Below are 16,302 nucleotides of genomic sequence, written 5' to 3' on the forward strand. Positions count from 1 at the left end.
TGGTGAGAGCTTCTTGTGGTAGGGACAAGGTCACAAGGTCTAGTCACCCAGGAATCACATGGTATTAGAGGGTATGTTGTGCCAACATCACTAGTCACATTAAAAGGATACCTGGCACACAGGAATTTATAGGGGGCTACCTGATTCTTGTAGTCCAAAAAAATATAAAAAAGAAAAAGGAATCGAAACACAATAGAATTTCTCATAGAAGAAAACACAAGGTACTTGCTTCTACCTGATAATAATAATAATAATATATACCAAACTATCATAATCCTTAAAACTATTGCAACATGGTAGGGAGATGCAAGATGAATCATTTTGATACCAATGATGTAAAGACGTAAATCGTGCCAACTTCAATAATAAACGAAATACTCTTTATTCTTAAATAAACTCATAATTCCTTTAATAAGTCTATTTCATTCCACTTTTCCTTCCATAGCTTCATTTGATCATTCCATTTATATCATAATAAACACGAAATTTCTATTAAAGATAAATATTCTTCATTCAATAAATCGATATAAATAGTATCTCAATCATACAATACTTAGGATTTTCAAGTTGCCTTAAGTTCAATAAAAAAAGAATACAAAGTAAAGGGTGAGATGCGTCCTTTGATCTGCAACCCAAGCTATCTTCAATACAATCTTTAGAATGAAGAAAGGAACAAGATTCAGGTTATTTTTCCAACCAACCTTGGAGCTGACACTTCCTTGGAATTGTTAGTCAATTAGGAATACTCGACCCTGCACGAATTGCTTAGCAAAAGAATTCGATAGACAAGATGGAATCTGGTGTGTGCCTAGATGATACATGCATTTTCAATTTTCAACATAAAGAAATCCATCTGTTTCAATGGTCAATAAGTTACTTGGCCGAGTATAATGCCATGCATAGCAATAAAAGATAGTTTGGAAAAGAAAACTATTCTCTATATAATTCCACATTTGGCACCTGTCCCAGAAGGTAACTTTCCAAAAACACAAGCCTATCTAGCTTTGTTCATATGAATCTAGAATAAATATATACAGAAGACAATCTTTCATTTTTCAATTCTAGCTTCCTATTTCTCGCAAGATAAAAATACAATGTTAAAGAAGACAATCTTTCATTGAATAAAAAGAATCAATCTTTTGTTACAACCAATCCTATCTGACATGAAGCAATCTTTCATGGATAAAAAAATATATATATCTAAAAATAAAATGATCTTTCGCTTCTATCTTTCCAGCAATTTAAAGACAAGAATTAAATATTAAGACGGTGTAACACATGTATGTATCTTTACATAAAAAGTGAATAAAAATGATTACACATTCTTTTATTCAATTATGAAAAAATTTAAATAGCGTAAACATTAACTTGCATTCTATTTCTTATGGCTTAGAATTTCTATGTTTATATCATCTAAGCTCTCTATCTTTCCATGTGTTTTGGTTTGTCTACCTCTTTTCTCAAATACCATATTTCGTTTAATACTAATATGTGACTTTTCATGATTTATGAATTCAACTAACTGAATTTAGTAAATATTCTATGAGTATTAAGTAAGACGACATTCCATAATGCACATACCTATATGGCTTCTTCAAACGATATACCAAATAATCCTCATAACTTCTAATGTAAGGATCAAATTCAGAAGTATAACTCTTTTCTTCACAAATTCAAAATAAGCTTCAATTCTTAATAATTCTTTACCCTAGTATTTCATCTTCTTTGTGGTTCAAATTTCAAGATTTCTATGCACAATTACTCTATCCTCTTACTCAATTTCTAGAGGGTTTGGTGGTCTAATATCTATGAATTACACTTATGTTTATCAACAATCTTTAAGAATATATTTCCTTAATACAATTATGTATAGAACATAATTTTCTAAAGAACGTATTTCGATTTCATTCGATAGAATTCTCATAATAAAAAATCTAAAAACTATGACTCCAATTATTTCATTTGATTATCATCTAAGTCTAATCAAAATATAACATTTTCTCTTTAGATCTCTACAACAAACTTTTCTAGAATAGAACCTACCACTAAGTGATATTATCGTTGTATATGATCTCTACTCGCTGTATTATTGTCTTCTTTCAATTTCACCAATTTCTCAAGAAGGTCGTTGTTCCTCTGGCGTGTCTGCTACTCTTCCTTGTTCTAGTATTTGACTCTTTTCTCTGATTTTCGATGCTAAATCTAAGATGATCATCACCAATATTTTACGACTGGTCGTAATACTCCTAAATCTCTAATACTTTCTCTTCTACATTCCATTCCCACACCCTTTGATTTCTATGTCTCTCCTTCTAAACTCTTCTATAACCTTCTTCTTGCCCTACTCTTCTCTATCTGTTGATCCTCTAACAATACTATTCTCTATAACTATTCTAATCATGCATCTTTCTCTTTCTCTATTCTTTCTTCTCTATTCTTCTTGTTGTCGTCATTCTTGTCATTCCTTCTATTGAGCCTACACTGTTATTTATCCTATTATCATCCTACGTTGGCTGCTAATATTTTCGCGTTTTCTTAGCCATCTCTACGCAACAACTGTTAGTCATTGAACAATTTCATTTCTAAGTGGTTTAGAACTCTTAGGGGTTGTATACATGTCGACTAAGCTCTGCAACTATTGTTTCAAATATTTAATAAACCTAATCACCCGTACTCTATGTCGAACTATCTTCTTCGACTTAGCTAAGGTTTGGCCTAACAACAAGTGCTAGATATTAATGCAGACCTCTGTTGTTTGGAAGATGACACAGTTACAAGATTATTGACTTCCTCTACCTATTGATAACATGCACATTTTAATTTTCTCTCAAGCACTTTAGTGTTTGTCAAGTGTAGGTTCATTGCCATCTTTGCCACGTCTCTGCCATGTTTGACTATGTCGATGGGTATTGACCTACCAACCCACGTCTGCCGATTTACCATGAGTTGTCATGCCAGGTCGACCACCATTCATCGGTTCCTTACTATCCTGAGATTTCGACTCGCCACCTTTTATAATATTATATATATATATATATAAATATATATAATAAATTACTAATTTTATATATTACATGTTTATATTAAAGAAAGTATAACGTAAAAATATTTATTAGAAATCATATATATAATCTTAATTTTGCAAATGTATGTTCATAAATACATTACTTTGAATAGTCATGTTTATCTAATAAAAGTACATTCTCTTATACAAGGGACATTAAATCATCCTTTATAAAGAATGTTAAATTGTTAAGTCACTAACTCTTATTCAAAATATTTAACTACTTTTCACCCTCATACATGAAATAAATTTAACAATTGACATTTACTCATAAAATTTCATTCTTATTTCAAAATCATGCATCAATGATATCATAATTGTATATACATAACTTTTCTACTATGGTGTGTGAGATATTCCATCTATTCTAGCCAAGTCCATGAGCTAGGACAACTCTACCTAAACCATGTTCTCACCTTCATTCGTGTTATCTTGTTCCTGCATTCACTTGCACTCAATTGCTCATTAGCAATGATGATCACAATTTTACAATAAAATTTATTACTGATCATTCAGTTGTATATATATCATTTTAGTGCATCCAATCTCCTATCTTATTTCATTAACAATTCCATTTTCATTTCATTTCAACTTCATTTGCGTAAAATAAACATTATTTTCTTAATTAAATAATTGTGGAAAAATAGGGTTCGTGACAAATGATCTAGATCTTAGGTGGTCCAAGAGATAATAATCTAAAAAAGAATGTAAATGTGACATGAATGTGGAAGCAATCTAGAGACAATTTTTAATATTAAGGAGAACTTAAAAAATACAATAAACTATTTTATTAATCTACATGTTGTGTTCAATGTATACTCTCAAAGAAGATAAATGTTTGTATTTCATCCTATATTTCCTATATTTATCTATGTCTAAGTACATGATCACAATTATTTTATTATGGTATAGGTGTACATTTATATATATTATGTACATGCTGATGAAGAAAAAGATCATTATGGAAATTTAAATTGTTAGGCTTCCATGTGTAAGACTTCACCTTTTGATGCTTAGAATTCTAGTTTCTCAATATGAAAATACATGACCAATTATGTAATGGCTCCAAAAACATTTTTAAAGTGTTGTGTGATATTTTAAAATGTTGTGTGATAATAAGTATTAAAATATAAAGCATGTTGTGTGTTCATTAAGAAGAATAATTACAAATGTTGCATGAAGCTCATAGAATTTTTATTCTTTTTTTTGGGTTTGATTATGTGATAGTTTTTTTGCATTAAAGTTTCAAATCACACTACATTATCCATCATTAGGATGAGGAATGTTAGAGGAGAAGAAATGAGCATTGTTGTAGACCCAAATATTAAAAAGAAGAGAGGGTGGGTGGGGGGGGTAGAGAGAGGGTATGGGTGGCACAAGAAACCAGGAACACATAAAATTTAAAATCATAAATAATATATAAGAAAAAATAGAAATCAAATATAAATTCAAAATATTCTAATTGAACTTAAATTCTATAACAAAAGAAAATACTAAAACATATAGGAATGGAAAATATTAAAGAGAACAATAAATAAATAAATGATACAATGTAAGTGAATAAAAATGAAAAATTAAGATACAAAACACATACAATGATTACAATATAGCTAGAGTACAGTATATAAATAAAAAGAAAAAGAAAACTCATAAAGCAAGAAATAAAAAGGAAAAACGAAAAAATTACAATAATTTTATAATCTAGTAAAATAAATACAAGAATAGAAAAAAATATTAAAAATAGAACATACAATATAATAAAATTGGTAAATGAACAAATAAATGAAAAGTGGTAGCTTAATATAAAAATATAAAATAAGAGAATAGTTAAAATAAGAATGAAAATAGATAAAAAGAATAGAAAACAATTGAAAAAAAATAAACAAGAAGAGGGAACCTAAAAACTAACACAAGAAAAGCAAAAAAAAAAATCAAAAAGAAAAACTTGAGTATTTTAAAGGCTTGTATAGAATACTTAGTGCAAGAGTACAAAAATGAAGAAATTAAATAATAAAATAACATACAAATAAAATACAAAATATACTAAAGAGAGTAAAAAGCAAACCAATGAGACAATAAAGAAAATTTAAGCAAGAAGAAATTAAAAAGGAGTAAAATAGATAAATAGTAGAATAAAATAAACACACAAAAAAACCCTCATAGAAAAATCTGTATGAGAAAAAGTCTTTGGCAAATTTGTCCAAAATACCCTAAAAAACTCATGTATAATCCTACCAAAAATAGGCGCGAATGCTCAAACGAAGCATCTAACTGATGCTGCATGGAAAAGTAACTCCTCTACTGAAAAAAGAACTGCCACACTACCCAAAATAGGTCTATAAAAGCAAACCCCTATCTAAAGAACCTGCATGCCCTGTTGTGCCAAATATAGAATTAAAAAAGAAAATACTCCCCTCTAAAAGCTGCATGACGTATACTGCCAAATATAGCTCCCTAAAAAAAGAAAACTCTCTCTAAAAGTAGAACTGCCACTATCAATCTGCATGAATTTGGTTAAATATAGCCACAAAACTGTCCCGCCCCCTCTGAAATTGGATGCACAAACTGATATCAAGAAGCTTAGATAAAAATATCCTCTTTTGTTGCAAAGTCTGCAGGCAACTTTATTCTTTTCTCTTAATATTTTTAATCTAAATTAATTATAATAACTGAGATAATTATTATAATAATATTATATAATATTATATAATATTATATTAAAATAAGCAATTAAACTATGAAAATATATTAAAACAACTTTTATTAAGACTTTTATTTATTACTTGTCTTCATAAAAGCTATTTTAATATTCTCATATAAATATTTTTAAATTTAAGCTTCTTCAATTAATTCTTGGCCATGAAATTGTTTGTATGAGTGATTTTCCTTTTTCTAAAAAATAAAATTAGGGCATGTGAATAGAAATAGGAAAACCCTAAAAACATGGCATTATTTTACTTTGCAATTTGTGGAGTGAGTTCTGCCACCATGCACTACTATGGGAATGGAAACTAGGGCTTCAATTGGATTGTGGTTGCTACTGAGACTCCAACATTGAGCATTCTTTGCATGATTTCTGAGCGCAATGCGTGATATGAGATATTTTATTTTTAGCCACTTTCTTTGAAAGAAAAAGTGTAGTTGTCCTGTTATTTTCTATGTATTTGCCTGTGTAGGGTTTTATTGTCCTCTGTGTATACATAACGTCATGATGTGCCTTATGTTGGCTTTGATGATTTCTTGATAGTGATTGCTCTATGATTTTAATAAACCCCTGTTATCATGCCATCCTTCGCTCTGATTATTTTTTAAACTCTACTCTACCATGATGTATTACCTCAGTAACTGTTGTATTGATGATGACCAAAAAACAAGGCTCTTTCATTTCATTTGTCTTGGTAGTGCAAGCATTGGTTATCGAGTTAAGCGCCTTCTTTAGCTGAAACTATATCTTCTTATCTCTAATTCTTTGGCTTCTCTTATGCTGGCTGGTATTGGCGGCCCTAAGCTCGCATTATATGATTATTTTGAAGATGTCTAGAGCTGATATTGATCATTGTCTTTGTGTTGTGGTTTAATGATAATGGCTGCCCCTTTGAATATGAAATGATATCATCTTTTTAGATCATTTCAAGACTTTCTTTTACAATTGTAAAAGTATAGTTCACTGTTCTTGTAGTTGATAATCTGGTCTATATCTGATGATCACCATTTGTACCTCAAAGTTGGTTGTGAAAAGTCCTACTGGTTAGTGTCGTTGTGACATTAATTTTTGTATATTGACTATTAAAACCATTATGTAGAGCTGCTATGACACTCTCATTGGCTGGGCCTGCTCCTTATTATATTGGACAATATGTTGGTAATGACTATCATGGCAAAATGAACACTACTCTTTTGACTATTTTAACTTGTTCTTGCACATAAGCAACTCAATCTAATAGATTTTTCTCTTTTTTGTATGTGATATGACCTTGTGCCTTTTCCAATGAAGATGATTGCTCTGTGAATAGTTTATTAATAGAAGATACTCTGACTGTGACCTTGACTACAACTCGGAATGCTTTCTTCATTTTTACCTTACTGATTCCAATAACATTGATCTTTTCTTTGGTTGCTCTGGTTCAAATCTCTTATTTATTGCTTACTTGTTGTATTGTGTAAGGTCATTGCATTGTTGATACGGGTGCATCTCAGTGTATAAACCTTTTATATATAAATCTAAAGTAAAAATTGATCATCTATATCGTTATGATTGCAAGCTCTTTTATATATATGTGTAATGCCCCGCCAGAAACCCTAAAGGAAAACAACGCTACAAGGAAACTAAAGGGTGAAATAATTTTTTTTAAAAGATTAAGTGCATTAATTATAATATTTCACATATAATAACACAAGCAGAAGTCTAACAATGACATCCTAAAGAGTTACCAACGAAGATTACTTCAAACTACAACACAATGTTAATCCAATTATCCATCTAAATTAGGGAAAAACAATAACGATTAATTAACTCAAATTCATAACTGATTTCAAATAGATAGGTTTAAAGAGTTACAACATATATACTTCCAATAATTCATTTATACATAAGATGAAAGATAACTGAAATAACATACATTCCATTGAACTTCAAATTACAACATTCCATAAATTACATAGCTTCAATAGAACGAATTAAGAACATAGGTTACAATGCCAAGGTTACAAAGTTTAATAATACAATGACCACATGGTCACAACTGTACAATAATCTCGAACATGAGCTGATACAAGATTCATGAATCAAGAACCACTAGAGAAGCCGATCCTCGCAAGAAGGTAAGGACCAAGATATCCAATGGGAAGTGGTACTACCACCCGACCATGTGATCCTATAATGGAACCACCCAACGGTGCTAGGAGATAGCAGAAGACCCTCAAGCAAGAAATAAGGCAAGAACAACAGTACACATGAATCCGCAGAACTCAAGTGACTCAACTCACAAGACACTAGTGACCCTAAAGAGAGAGTGTCATCACATGGCGTAAGATGGTTACCCTAGGTAGGTCTCCATAGGTCCTGGCCCCCATCCTGGGTTATCCTGGTAACCTCTCCTAAACCCCCGGGTCCATCTAAGCATCATGCGGACCCTACCAACCTTTCATGAAGACAAGGTCATAGGTCTGCCATTCTAGGCCTTCCCACAACACCTTGAGCCTATACAAGCACTCAACCATGTGCTAGGTACAATATCTTAATTAAATTAATAACTACCCACCCCCTAATCAATTATTAGGTTATCACTTATTAACTGACTTTCAAGGGGTTATCCTGCCAACCATTTCGGGTGCGGCCCCTGCTCGAAAGCCACTCTCTCTCCTAGGACACTAACAGGAAAGGTCTCTCTATGAGAACTCTATGGCAAAATTGACAGCCATATCTAATCCTGGCATACAATCGGTGAAAGATTCACCATCACTAACCCAGGATTGACCATTTGGAAACATAACACACAATGGCTCACATCCACAGGGTTTATACAATGACACCAGACTAAGATGGTATACGTCATAAGACAAATGACAACTCACCAAAATTGCAACGAAATTTAAACTTGATTGTAGCTACTATAACACAAGATCCTAAACAAGCAATCTTTTCTTAAAGCAATCAAATGCATAAATCACTTGTAAATAAGATTTCCAGAAATAAAGAATTCACATCTATATGACTGTAAGGAAACGATGAAGTCACATGTCTAATAAAATTAATTGAAAACACATTTAAAATTTAACCCCCCAATCATTAGATCATGATTAATCTACAATTAACCCAAGTTGGTTATAACCATGATTTAAATTAAATTTCCAATTCAAACGTGTCTATATCCTCGTTCTTGTAGGTAGATGTAGGTTGGGATTCTCTCTTCCTTTATTAGTTTTTTGTGGCTAGGTCTCCTAAATTTGTCTACGACTATCACGACCCTAGACTAGGTTATGCTATGGATACTTAGATTTGGCAACTAAATCTTGCTTTGGGTCTTCCTTACCTTGATTCATCTTCGATACATCAGTAAGTTTTTGTCAGGAAGGTTTGAGAGTATATTGATCTATCTTGTCTTGAAATCTTTGGGTATGTTCTCATAGTGGAAATCTATGGAAGTGTTGGTATTAAGACAAAACATGGGAATTTATCAATTTTGGGTTACAGTTGCTCGTAATTCTCAATTCAAACTAGCCTAATAGTGTGCAGGAAGAATGTGGTTTCTGTTTTGACAATCTGACTCTGTAGGATTCAGGTGGAGGTCTTCGTCATGTCTTACTCAGAACAACACCATCTCAATATGAGTAGAATATGACTCCATTGTAGTCAAATTATGCATCCATCAGCAATGGAACGAGTATGGTGTTCTCGATAGGAATTATCAATTGTAATTTTCTATATTGGCATCTGGCCATTTATTGTATTACCTGATTATTTCCAGGAATTATTTTTCCTTGGGCAAGACTGGAGCTTTTCTTCACCCGATTCTTTCCTACCAGTTCCCACACTGAATTGGGTTGTAAACTTTCATGTATTTTCATTTTATTAATACAATTATTCGGCCACGACCTATTATTCATCAAAATAAAAAAACACTAGTGCATAATCTTCTTTAGTACCACATGAATCAAGTAGGGTGGTATTTATAGACACCATTTCTAGGAACTTAGTAAGCAAGGGTTATGTTCTTATTAGATAGTGCATTAAGTAGACTAAATTAATGGCAATGAATGAGGATTAAAGACATTAAGAAAGTATGTAGGACACCTAGAATGATGTTGCAAGCTAATGATGCCCTTACTAGGATGTTACATGATCTTTCTATTATATTTTCATGTAAATATTATTTTGATTATCTCATGATAATTTAAATGAAGTGAAATTAGTCCTTACAAACAATAACCTAGGTTGTAATGTGGAATAAATTAAACTTTAATTGAATAATAATGGTAAAAAAGGAATGAAATTATCTAATCCAATTTAAACTGTTAGGTTCAAATATGCATGTATGCAAGTGACCTACATGAATTATGCATTTGTGGGTGTAATCTAGGATGATGAATGGTGGAGATTTGATATGATTACTTTTGGTTTTAATTGTGTTTTTTTTTTAATGAAAATTTTGGGTCACACTCAGTTAAAATCAAACTGACAATTCATAAATATCCATTGTTAAAATCAAAAGTAATAATATCAATTCTTCGCCGACTATGAAAAAATCATGCCAACTAATGGTGGAGATTATTGATTATGTTCATACCTTTGAGATGCATGGAGATGAAATGAGATTGGGATAAAATCATTGAAATTCGATGTAAAATTATGTCAGGACATATACTAATCAATACTCAAAAGATAACCTAATCAAATTAGGCCTAAAACATAAAAGAAGAGGACATGAATATACAATCTTTTCTATTACAATATGGATAAATATAAACATTAGCAAAATTAAAGAAAAAATTAAAACAAAGCAATTTGAAATTTTGTTGCCAATCCTTGGATGAGTTTGGATAAAAACGATGTTTCCACTCTATGTATGATTTTTTTTTTAATATATGAGATTCACAAACAATTTTTTTTTAAATATATTAGAAACTTGAATTTAATTACTATATAATCATATTTAATTTTTTAATCATAAAATAAAATTAGTTTTTTATCAAAACTCTATTACCTATATAATTTTATAATGATAAACAGTTAATGAATAAACCACAATTTAAAAAATTGCTTGATATTCAACATAGATTTTTTTTTAAAAATGCTTGGCCTGAAAACATCTCAACTCCAAAAATTTAGTTTGTGCCCCTGATTTCTTTATTATTCTTGTATTTTTTAAGTATGTTCCATTTTTGTGTGAGGTGTATGATCTGGTCTATGTTTTCCAGTGATCTCAATTTTATGTGAAAGCTTTTCCTGGTCGATACGAATATTTGTGGAAAAGAAATGCACGGGATTTAAGTCTAATAAAAATTGTCAGTCAATGTTGGAAATAATTGGATTGAAAAATATATAGTCACAATTTACATAGTTAATTTTCCATATTGACACGCCATATTCTTGTTTTACACGATACCCATCACATTCAAATTGGACCCTCGGATTTGTTGTGCCTTACCTTCACATGACTTTTCCACCCATTGAAAATGATAAAAATGTTACAGTATTGATGTGACACTCTTTCTTTGTAGAGATATATTCATCATTCGTCTCCCATGATTTCTGATCATCTCTTTTCTTTCAAAGTAAAGATAATAAGAATTTTAGTTTCCAAAACAATGGAAGCTATGTTTGCAATTATAACAATATTATGCTGCTTCACTTCCCCTGCAATTGCATGCCCCTTCCCTGAAAGAAATCTTCTCCTGGATTTCAAGGCAGCAGTTGTAGATGAGTATAACACTCTTAACTTCCTGGCACGGATTCAATTGCTGCACGTGGAGAGGAGTCAGTTGTAATCTCCGCACAGGCCATGTTTCTCGACTGGATCTGAGTGGATTCAATTTGGAAGGTAACATCAGTTCATCGCTGTTCCAACTTGCACGGTTGGAGCACCTCGATCTCAGTGACAACCTCTTCAAGGGTAAATTCAGTCCTCCCCATAATAGAAAGTTGGAGAGTCTCACTTTTCTTGACTTGTCATTTGCTGGTTATGTAAATGAATCCTTTCTGGGTGATGTAAGTGAATTTTACGTGAGTTTGGAAAGCTTATCAAATCTGGTGAGCTTGGAATACCTCTCTCTTGCTGAAGTGAACATCTCTGTAAACAAAGAGTGGGGTGAAGTTGTTGGCAGTCTATCCAACCTTCAACAACTCAGCATGTCTGACTGTGGGCTTGGAGGACAAATTCCCAATTCCCTTCTCAACCTCACCTCTCTGCTTCATCTCGATCTATCAGAGAACTATTTGTCAGCACATATACCAGCTTGGTTTGAAAATGTGACTGGGCGCTTGGTCTCTCTTGATCTCTCTGGGAATTACGATCTTGGAGGAGACCTTTCTTTCATTGGACAACGAAAGTCTTCTTTGTCACTAACCAGCATTGATCTCTCAGGGACAGCCATCAAGGGCCGAATTCCATCTGCTATATGGAATATCTCATGCTTGGAGCATCTTCGTCTTTCAGATACCAGAATTGAAGGTGAGATTCCAGCTTCTATTGCGAATTCGTTGTCCTTGCGAAGTCTTGATCTATCAGATACCAGAATTGAAGGTGAGATTCCATCTGCTATAGGGAATTTGTTGTCCTTGCCAAGTCTTGATCTATGACTTACCGGAATTGAAGGTGAGATTCCATTTTCTATATGGAATATGTCGTCCTTGAAGGATCTTCTTCTATCAGATACCAGAATTGAAGGTGAGATTCCATCTGCTATATGGAATGCGTTGTCCTTGGAAAGTCTTTATCTGTCGTATACCGGAATTGAAGGTGAGATTCCATCTGCTATAGGGAATGTGTCGTCCTTGAAGAGTGTATATCTGTCAGATAACAGAATTGAAGGTGAGATTCCTCTGTCCATAGTCAATCTCTCTAAACTTGTTTCTTTGGAGCTGTCCTACAACAAGTTAACAGGGGCAATCCCCCCTTCGTTGGACTCACTCTCTTCTCTTGTTAGTCTTCACCTTAATGCCAACGAATTGAATGGTACGATTCCATCTACAATTTCAAATCTTGTTAACTTAAGAAGCCTTTGGCTCCACTCCAATAGTTTAAGCGGCCTCATTTCCCTTTCCGTATTCGATAATCTCACTAGTCTTGATAGCCTGTATCTTTCTTACAATCAGTTAACTGTAAACATTGATTCAACATGGATTCCGCAGTTTAAGCTTTCCGCTTTGGCATTAGGCTCTTGCAATTTAGATAGAATTCCATCGTTTCTTGTGACCCAATACGACTTGGAATATCTAGACCTATCTGCTAACAGTATCCAAACAAATATTCCATCTTGGATATGGAACTTACCCAGCCTTTATAGTTTGAACCTTAGCTGTAATCAATTAACTGGGTCATTGCCATCTAGACAAACCTTACCCATGTATTTTGACTCTCTAGATTTGCACAATAATAGCCTAGAAGGTTCTCTTCATCTTCCTCTCGCTGGAGCTTATCTGCTAGATCTGTCGATGAATCAGTTTAATGGTTCTATTCCTAGTCACATCGGTGCGTATCTTGAAAATGCAATGTTCTTATCCTTGTCGCGGAATAACCTCAGCGGAGCGATTCCAGATTCTATTTGCACTCCATATTTGCAGGTTCTTGACCTTTCAAAAAATACGCTGAGCAGTGTCATTCCTCCTCATTTAACCAGGAATTGTTCTTCTCTTAGTGTTCTAGATTTGGCAGAGAATCATCTGGAAGGTAAATTGCCAGCAGAGTGGGGCAACATTACAAACATGCATACATTGAAGCTCAATGGTAATCATTTGAGAGGAGTTATTCCCTCATCCATTTCAGAAGGCCGATCTCTGCAAGTATTGGATTTGGGAAATAATGATATGGAAGGCACCCTTCCCCACTGGATTGGAAAGCTATCACAGCTGCATGTTTTGGTCTTAAGGTCTAATCATTTTCATGGCAGTATCCCACGCCAGGTAATTGGCCTTCCGAATCTTCAAATTCTGGATCTTTCTGGCAACCACCTTTCAGGAGCTATTCCAAGCAACCTTACAAACCTGCTTGCAATGGTCAATGCATCGCAGAATAATTCAAACCATTTGGAAGACGTTAGATATACAAATAAAATTACAATTTCCTGGAAAGGCTGGGATGTTGAATTTGTGAAAGTTCTCTTTATTCTTAAATGTATTGATCTTTCAAACAACAGTTTATCAGGGAGCATTCCTTTTAAAATGGGATCTCTTCAAGGCTTGATAGCCCTTAACCTTTCAAGGAATCATCTCAGTGGCCGAATCCCAAAAACATTGGGACACATGGATCAGCTAGAGTCTCTGGACCTCTCGCTAAACAGGTTGAATGGCAACATTCCCTTAGAACTTGAGTTCCTGAGTTATTTGGAGTTCTTGAATCTATCTTACAACATGCTTGATGGAAAAGTACCCCATGGAGGACAGTTCCTAACTTTTGGGGAGTCGTCCTACTTAGGCAATCTTAAGCTAAGTGGGATTCCATTTACCAATATAAGCGTCTGCAACAACTCTTCTGGCTATGGCAACTGCACAAGTATTGAGAGAATTGGTGAAGCAAAGAATTCAGATGGTGAAATGATAGGATGGGCAGTGGGACTTGGATTGAGTTATGGTATGGGATTCTCTATTGTGATTGGAGTATTGACTTTAAATAAGAGGGTGAGAAAGAGAGCCTTCCAATTTTATGATGTTGTAATATTAGCTATTGATGGGTGTATTCGAGGTTAATAGATGAAAGTAGATACAACTGTATAGAGGGTTTTGTTAGTATAATGACAAAGTTTTTTTTTAGTATATGGCCGCTGCAAATTTATTAGTATGAGGTGTGTTAGAAATTGTTGGTGTTAATGATGACAGAAATATTTCAAGGGGTAATATATGAAATTCAAAATGATTCCTTGGTTTTAGCTTTTCTAGTGTAAAGGTGTTTTTTCTTCATCGGTGTATATGAAGTTTTTTTAAAGTGTTTTTGTTTTATTAAATAATTTGATGTGTAAAATGTAATTTTAAGGGATGAAATTGTACATTTTATTATTTTAAAAATTATAGTATTTAATTTAATTTTTTGTATTATTTGATTTTTATTTTAAAATTTATTATGTTTTATTATAATTTATTTTGATCTCTAACGATTCTTATTAATATATTTTTTTAATTTACAAATATGTTATATTATAGGATCATTTTTTTGGACCAAGTAATATAGTTCAACCAAATTTATGTCCATTTCAAAATGTAAATATCTTGATTTGTGGGTGATCTTTCTACAATATGTTTTTGAGCAATTGAACATCTCCTCCCCTCTATAGGATGAAGTTCACAAACCCTTATTTAAAGGAAATATCGTAAAGACTAAAATCTTTGCCAAGGAAAAATTAAGATTGATCAAAAATAGAAAAACAAACTAGATTGAGGTAAATAATGAAAAGGAACATGGAAGAAAAGTTTTAAAGTTTCATTTATGAACTTCTTCAAAGTAAATAATGTTTGAAATAAAGGTAAACATCTATAGAATGATAATCTAGTTTTAGTAATTATAATTATTGATCCAATGCAAAACCAAATAGAGATAACAGGAAAACAAATTAGGGAAAACAAAGGAAATAAAAGAATATATGAAAAATATAATATTTATGTGGAAATATATTTTTGAGAAAAAAATAAACACAAGAAGAGATGTGCACTGGTCTATATAAATTTCAATAGAGTTTACAATACATCACTAGCACCCTTCACTTTTTGTCTTTATTTCAACATTGTCTATTCTTTTATTTGAACTCTCTGTCTTGTCGCAATCTTAATACAATGCCCTCATTAAAATGTGTTTCCTTCTAAGGAAATGAATCCTACTATAATTTCTATGACCTAATGATGAATGATTTAGATTGACTAAAAAATTATATAATTTTACAATGCAATTTTCTAAAAAATTCCATTTGGGAGAACTACCCTAGAACCCCTGCTAGGGAGAATCTTGGAGGGGCAACAGTAGTGGGGGGTAAGTGCTCCCACACCCCTTTTTAGGTATTGAGATCTAAATGTAGCTGAAATAAGACCATTTCTTAGTGAGTACATATTCCATTATGGAATTTTACAAACAGAAGGAATAATTAATTATACAAGATTTACAAGGTTGATGGCACCTTAATCATAACAAATGAGACATATACATTGCATTCATACAACTTTGACCATTAAATATACTTGGCTTTATTTTGTTGTACCTTTGGACCTTTCTCAAATACAGATTGCTAATTGAAACATTGAATGATTTGAAGGAACTATTTTTGAAAACCATATTATATAACCTCATTACAAGTATGTAATTCTATTACATTTAAAAAATATTGGATGAAATAGATCATATTTTGTCTATAATAATTGAGCTTAGGTAGACTATTTTGAAATTGTACAAAGTAAATGGGTGAACTAAAAGTACTCTATAAATATTGTATCAACTTACAACTGCCCTTTGTATGGCTTCTTGCTTTCATAGAGCTCTCATTGTTATTATGTTAGATGCAACCTACATTAACAATCACAAAAGTGACAATCTAAATTT

General features: G+C 32.4%; 1 protein-coding gene across 1 annotated transcript; it reads left to right on the plus strand.

Annotated features, from left to right (window-relative positions):
* The first annotated feature begins 12,404 nt into the window (after window positions 1-12,404).
* On the plus strand, window positions 12,405-14,468 carry LOC131864171 (receptor-like protein Cf-9). The gene has a single exon (XM_059215189.1). The coding sequence runs from the start codon at window positions 12,405-12,407 to the stop codon at window positions 14,466-14,468; it is 2,064 nt and encodes a 687-aa protein (XP_059071172.1).
* The last annotated feature ends 1,834 nt before the right edge of the window (window positions 14,469-16,302 follow it).

Source organism: Cryptomeria japonica, unplaced genomic scaffold (assembly GCF_030272615.1).
Source record: "Cryptomeria japonica unplaced genomic scaffold, Sugi_1.0 HiC_scaffold_79, whole genome shotgun sequence".
Lineage (NCBI taxonomy): Eukaryota > Viridiplantae > Streptophyta > Pinopsida > Cupressales > Cupressaceae > Cryptomeria > Cryptomeria japonica.